A 7,500-nucleotide genomic window follows, 5' to 3' on the forward strand; every position below is an offset into this window, starting at 1 on the left:
AGTTACCGAGGAGCGGGGGTTGGCGGGTCTCGTACCGGGGTGCGCAAGGAGAGCCTGCGGTGGACGGAGCTTGTGGCCCTCATGGACATGCACTGCAAATCCGACCCCTTTGCGGCGATGCACAGTAAGTGCGCCTCCGTGTCCCCCCTCTTGCTCGGGTGTCGGGGGCGCCGTTGGAGGCAAGCTTAAATAGGCGGAATTTGGTGACGAATAGAACACCTTTCCCTGGAGCTGCACCCGAATTCCCATCACGGCACGCCATTTACCAAGCGCCGCGAACTGCGTCTTCAGCCGCGACGGGACAAGCGCGCTGAGTCAGAGCGGAGGTGCGCAATGATGCTCATGCATGCAAGCGAACGCGCCGGTAAATGTTCCCGGTTAAATGGCGATTTTAAAATAATACAAACACTGCACTTACTTCGAAGAAAAAAACAATTTTTGCTGCAAAATGATAAAAACGTTTCGAAGACATTTCTAAAGAGTTTCCGGAGTCCCGAGTTGGACGTACCACGAGGACTTTGGGTAGCAAGGACGTTTGGACCCCAGACTATGCGACGGAGTAGGAAAATACATCGAGTGGAGCACCTATGCACTGGGTAGTGGTGAATCCATACACTGGGTTGTGGTGAAGCCATTCACCATGTAGTGGTGCAGCCTTGCACTGGGTGGTGGTGCGGTCGTATACTGGGAGTCTGTGCAACCTTGCACTGGGTGGTGGTGCAGCCTTGCACCGGGTGGTGGTGCAGCCGTACCCCATGTGGTGGTGCAGCAGCCATACCCCGTGTGGCTGGTGCATGCGTTCACCGTGTGGTTGTGCAGCCGTACACTGGGTGGATATGCAGCCGCACACCCGGTGGAGGTGCAGCCACAGGCTGGGGTGAGGGTGCAGCCACACACCAGGTGGTGCTGCCACCCACCGTGTGGTGCGCTCGCACACCATGTGCAGCCCAGTAACTTTGGGAATGAAACGAAACAGATCTTGATGCTGTGGACGAGGCGTTTGGCTATGGTGGTTGCTTTTAGCCATGCTAACAATGGGTTTGCTATCCCGTGGCAGAGCGTTAACTGGAACCTTGTTTTTAAACGTCAAACCATCTGACAGCCGAGACAGCTGTTAACAGATGCTAACATCAACACTATTCCGTATTCGTGTAAAACTCGCGTCCCTCTCCTTCTCTCGTATTTGGCCTTCAGTTGTCAAATTGATTATTTTCCTTTTCTTTTAAATTAATTCTTATTTCCCAAGTTCTTGTCTTTCGAGGTGAACCACCGCTGGCTCTGTTACACCGATTGCTCCGGAGAAACAGTAGCCGTATATTCAGTCAGTGACTATGTGAGCCTGCTAATCCATTATTCACTTTCCCGAAATCCCGCACGCATGGCACACATAATGGTCGTGAAACCTGAACTCGGCCTGCGAATCTGTACGGACATCATGCGTCCAACCCCCCCATACCTAACCGCCTCCTTGCTCTGCATTCACTCCTATTTGATGCCGTGGATTGTGATTGAAGCCGAAGCGTTAACACGTCAACAATGCGCTTGGAATTTTTATAAAAAATTAAAATGTAGCAAAACGACTGCGATGTTGTGCATTGAATGAAGCACTTGCTGCGTATCTTTATTGTTTTTTTTTGTTTGTTTGTTTGTTTAGTTTTGTTTTCATGCAGTAAAACGTGAATTTACTTTTTGTACCACAGATGCAACTTTGTTGGGTAACTTTTTTGTTATTGCTGTTGTTTTTAAGGCATCTCAAATTGACTTATTTTTCCTTTTTTCGGTCCAAGTGATTGATCATGTTTGGCTGTGTGGGTACTGCGATGCTGTGTGGTTTGCGTGCAGGTGTACCTGTCAGATTTTTTTTGTTAAAGATGCCAGTGAGAGCAGCACTAAACGTGTACACACACGGTCTATTATAAAGTGCCATCATGATGAGTGTGATTTCAATTTCGAATGAATTTTGTACAAAATTAACCTCAGACGAGAGCTCTCTGTGAACGCTACAAGCTCTCTTGTGGCTGTTAATAATCATCAGGATCGTAATGATTATGTATACACTCCCGCACCTTCAGCAAAACACGAAATGTAATGCACGCTTGTGCTGTGGGACGTTACTGACACCGGATAAACATACAGCAAAATTTATTTTCCATAAATTGCTTGATGGATCAGGTTTGTGCAGGTCAGTGCTGGTCATGCTGCTGTCGATGCGCCGGTATAAACTGAAGCCACTGTACACGCTTTATGGGGGTTCTAAAAGGGCCGCGATCCCACAACTAAAACATCCGGCCCTTTGTTTCAGCGCATTGTGAGCACATTCTTTTGTTCCATTCGGACGGCAATCGCTGTCCGTTTGGAAAGGAGTCTGTGGAATGACGAGACACACTCACAGGGCCAAGCGGGGATCGGGAAAGCACATCTCCGCACAAAAAGACCCCGTACGCGCCATTCCCTGCTTCCGATGCCCGCCATGACTGTCGCCTCTGTACGTCGACTATCGACCCATATCCAGTGCTCGCTGGAACTCCGCTTTTCATATAACGTGTGAGACAGGCGAGAAGACCCCACAGCTGTGCAAATGCATTTAAATTCCCAGTGACATTCGGTACATTTTGGCGCCACCACGCAAATGGCTCTTCGGTGCCGCCGTACGTGTAGTCGCGTACACCCCTGCTTCTGCTTGGCTTACAATACATTATAATTCATAGGACCGTAGAGCGGTGCTAGGAAATTCCCCGAACGCCAGCAGTTCGATTATCCGCCTCAAAATCTTCACTGTGGCACCAAAATTATGTGAATCTATTTTTATATTGTTCATATTTTGCGCATTTTATTTTTAAATGCCAAATAAGTTCTTCTTTCTAACAAAAGGGGTAAGGAAATGAGTTCCACGCTGTTCCTTAATGAAGCCAAATGCAACTATTTGTGCAAGATGGATGTGGAGGGGTTACCGACATATTTGGCAATAAACATTTGATAAAATCGAAAATCAAATTGATAAACACGATACGCATGTGTGTGTGTGTGTAACATATATATATATATATATATATATATATATATATATATATATATATATATATATATATATATGTATGTATACATGTGTGTGAAGACTTATTGTGTTTCATGGGCACAGCATTTCAATTTTCGCTGCATTTGGGATGATGCAACACTGCTATGACATATTGGATAGAAAAATGTGATTGATCTCACTGCAATATGCTTCCACAATGGGCATTTTTACAATAAACAAGCAGCGACATTTTCTTGCCCCTCCCCATCGAGTTGCATTGCAAGACTAGTGGTATTGCTGTGTCTGCTCTCATGCCTTCTCGTGCTTAAGTGTGGTTTCCAACGTGCAATTAGCTCTTAAGGTACCAAAAAGCTCACGATTAACACGTTTGGCGCTCCACACCTCACGGGCGACCCGTGGCGGGCAGGGCACGGTGGAGTGAACCAGCTGGGCGGCGTGTTCGTGAACGGAAGGCCACTGCCCGACGTGGTCCGCCAGCGCATCGTGGAGCTGGCGCACCAGGGCGTTCGACCGTGCGACATCTCCCGGCAGCTGCGCGTCTCGCATGGATGCGTCTCCAAGATCCTCGGCAGGTAAAGCTCCGAGCTGGGAAGGGCTGTTGAGAGACTGGGGGAGAGGGAGGGGTGTCAAATGCGTGCTTTGCACCCCCTTTTTGTAATAAGTTTCCCCCTAGACATGAGTTGTGGATATGTGTAAGTTGGTGTTGCTCAGTGCAACAATTGCTAATAATAATAGTGATGTTTTGTTTCAATCGTAGCATCACCAAAGTTAAATCAAGTATTTTAATAAATCCTGAACAATTTGTCATTTCTCCACATATTTATATTTAAGATAGGTTTCTCTGCTGTAGTACACTAAATATCGTTGTGTATATTCTTTTCTGCCTTGTACACATTACTCACATTTTGAAATTCTGTTATTCATCGCATATACCTTCCCGCTGTGTCCACACGTCAAATGTAAGAATTATCGGATCGGGAGAAGGACATGATTATAATGTTCGAATGTTAAAAGAATGACTAAAAGGGAAGGGGAGACAAGGCAAAATGATGGAGACTCGTATTTTGATTTAACCACACTATGTTATACATTGTCCACAGTGTTATAAATACACGACACAATGGCAGCTTCATTCATTCAGAATGGGGATAAAAAATCCGAACCTTTCCTTATATTTTGGCTGAGCACTTTCTGGTGAATTCCAACCACCTTTCCTTTGCATGCTTTCAAAAATATCAAAATCTCATTTGGAAAAACCTGGGTTGATCATTAAGTGCATGGCCTGCCAAAGAAACATTCCTTTTTGTCCAATATCGCTTCCACAACAAATCAAAATCTATCAGCTGCAGAATATAATATATTTTAATGAATCACATTTATTTTATTTCTCATTAATTACTATGGTAACAAGGCACAAGCCTTCTGATCAAGCCTGATACTTTATCAGCATTAAGATACCTTTTGGCTCATAATTGTAGACATGGTCGATTGGAAAAACCTATGAAGAGACGACCAGGCGAAGAGGGTGGTCCTGGCGAGCACACACGTCGCCGCTGGGTGTATTATCAGCTTAATGAGCACTTATTGTCTGTCCATCATCGCAACGGCAGTGAGGGAGATAGAGAGAGTGCTGTTTCGGAAACTGAGAGCACCATTGAAGGTTTAAATAACATGATAACAAGCCTGGTATGTGTAGGTGGCCGGGAGAGAGTAATCGGGCCATCAAAGGCTTGTGTATGAGGGAGAATACGCAACCATTGGGCCCATTCAGCCCGGTCCCACCACAATGATGGTTTTTGATAACTTTGGCATCTTTTTGCCACTAGTTTAATACAAAACTTATTGTCGTCTATCACAATGTATCATAACGGAAACAATGTGCACCTCTTTCTGCTGTGCCACTTTAATGTGTGCACCTGTGCCGATACCGCTTGTTGGAGTATCTGCACAAGTGAAGTGAAATGCATTTCGAATTTTTTTTTAAGTTGTGGGATGTGTACTCTGCTCGATTTGGTGGGAATAAAAATGAGGACAATTAACTTTATGATGCTATACTTGCTTACAATTCTCCCACTACTGTATATGTAGAGGGGAGGTATTCCCATTCATTTTTTTCCTGTAGGGGTGGAGGTGGGGGCGGGGGGGGCAGATGATCAGAAGTGAGTGAGTGCAGGGTGTTCATGGAGAAATTTGGATAATATGTATATATATATATATATATATATATATATATATATATATATATATATATATATATATATATATATATATATATATATATATATATATATATATATATATATCAACTGGCATGAATAAAACCCTAATTTCTCTCTGTTTTCATTTACAACCACATTTACCTTTAAGCTGTTAATTCACCATTTTTTACTTTTCTATTCTATACTTATAGCCCTGACGGTCATGCTTTTTGTCCCGTCATATATACAGAGAGGACTGTGCGGCACCACAATGACTCAGTTTGGGAAGCATTTTGTGTAAATGGCTATATATATATATATATATATATATATATATATATATATATATATATATATATATATATATATATATATATATATATATATATATATATATATATCGCAGCAATGTAACGCAGAGTTGGTTTGCTGTTTCATTTGCCAGACTGAGCCATGAATCGTGCATGATCTTCCACTGAATATTCAGCTCATTTTCAGCAGATCATTAAGGGATGACCAGTAGGTCGGTGGCCTGACATAAATAGTGAACATTGACGTGAACGAAATAGGTTTTGTCACTAAATCATCCCTCATAGTCCTTTTGAAGCAAAGAAAATCTTTAACTGAACGCGATCTCCGTTATTTCATTTTTGTTCTTTGTCGCAATGAATACACTTGCTGCTTGATCCTTGAAAGTCAGTGTTTGTTGACCTGATGTAAGGCCCAGGTATTTTACAAGTTTATATTGGCTTACTTGTAATTACATCCCAAAAACTGCATACAAGTAATCAATGCACTTTTTCTTTTAATTCTAAACACAATGATTTGTTTTCTGCATTTTACTGCTTATTGTGTTTATTGCATTCTTTTTGTGTAATATGAGTGCACAATATTAGAAATCAATTTCATTTTTATAATGCTTTAATGCCATTTTGCTGCTCATTTTTAGTGCACGATGTACAGTATGTGTACAGTATGTGTACATGTGATCTTGCGGATTCGCGTATAGCTATATGCCTCTGTTTTCCCCTTGTGAGTTGGCCGGTCCATTCGGACAGATACTACGAGACGGGGAGCATCCGACCGGGCGTCATTGGCGGCTCCAAGCCCAAGGTGGCCACACCCAAAGTTGTCGAGAAGATCGCGGAGTACAAGCGACAAAACCCGACCATGTTTGCTTGGGAAATCCGCGACCGGCTGCTAGCCGAACGAGTTTGTGACACAGACACTGTGCCGAGCGTCAGCTCCATAAACCGGTCAGTCCCCAAGATACACCAACTCTTAGCCCCTTGTTTGGGTGTTCTATATATGCATGCCTGTCCTCCTCTGCAGTTTCTCCATCCTATGTCTTTCTTGTTCAGTCATCTTTTTACATTTTTAATTGAAGCTTCGTTTTCATTTAATATTTAGCCGGTCATCGGGTTTTCTTTTTTGTTTTTCTCTTCATTCTTTATTTTACTGGTAGTAAATGCATATTCACAGTACAATGAGAAAACAAGAGACTGCTAACCTAACCTAATCTAACCCTAACCCTAACCCTAACAAACCACTAATTTCCATCAATAGACAGTATTAATATAAATTTGCATAATTATTTATGTTCTGTTCAATACTAATGGATATGTGTGTGTGTGTGTATTTATATATATATATATATATATATATATATATATATATATATATATATATATATATATATATATATACATGTATATGTAATTATGTAGATTTAAATGTTTCATATGTTGTTGAGTATAAGATCTCAAAAAACAGATTTAGGAATGAGTTTTTATTTTGTTTCACTTTTTTTAATTTTAAATAAATTGGGTAGTTTGAACATTTAGTCCAGGAATTTGGAATGTTTATGTGGTGACGGCAAACTCTTTAAAAAGTCGGAATCATAGGTGAGTTTTAAAAACTGGGGAGCCGGCGTATCGTTCTATGCCAAAGTGACAAATTTGCGAAATAATTTGCAAAATAGGAACGCTCACAAATGAAACACATTGCCCACAAAGAAGTAAGGGTACCATTTTGTCGTCAAATTCAAATCCAACAGAATTCACATCCCAAGATGACGTGTGTGTGTGTGTGTGTGTGTGTGTGTGTGTGTGTGTGTGTGTGTGTGTGTGTGTGTGTGTGTGTGTGTGTGTGTGTGTGTGTGTGTGTGTGTGTGTGACATGGCAAAAAATTATAACAGCGTATGTATATAAAATGATTGATTTGTAAAAATTCTTTCTAATGATATGTATTTGCATATTAAATAAG

The 7,500-nt window shown here is 41.9% G+C and overlaps 1 protein-coding gene across 6 annotated transcripts in view; it reads left to right on the top strand.

The window, feature by feature from the left end:
* The window catches only part of LOC147026339 (paired box protein Pax-5-like), a 267,746-nt gene that overhangs the window by 477 nt on the left and 259,769 nt on the right, over positions 1 to 7,500 (top strand). For 3 of the 6 annotated variants that reach the window (XR_015058294.1, XR_015058295.1, XM_085881656.1), the window contains exons 1-3: positions 1 to 124; positions 3,426 to 3,609; positions 6,273 to 6,491. The exon at positions 1 to 124 is cut by the window's left edge and continues 477 nt beyond it. Coding sequence is in view for 4 of the 6 variants with exons in the window: in XM_085881656.1 (XP_085737782.1) it covers positions 82 to 124; positions 3,426 to 3,609; positions 6,273 to 6,491 (446 nt within the window). In the remaining 2 variants the exon portion in view is untranslated. The remainder of the gene's footprint in view (positions 125 to 3,425; positions 3,610 to 6,272; positions 6,492 to 7,500) is intronic. The other 3 variants (XM_085881658.1, XM_085881657.1, XM_085881659.1) reach the window with 3 other exon arrangements.

This window comes from Eptatretus burgeri, chromosome 5 (assembly GCF_056783735.1).
Source record: "Eptatretus burgeri isolate ZD-2024b chromosome 5, Ebu_testis_v1, whole genome shotgun sequence".
Taxonomy (NCBI): Eukaryota; Metazoa; Chordata; class Myxini; order Myxiniformes; family Myxinidae; genus Eptatretus; species Eptatretus burgeri.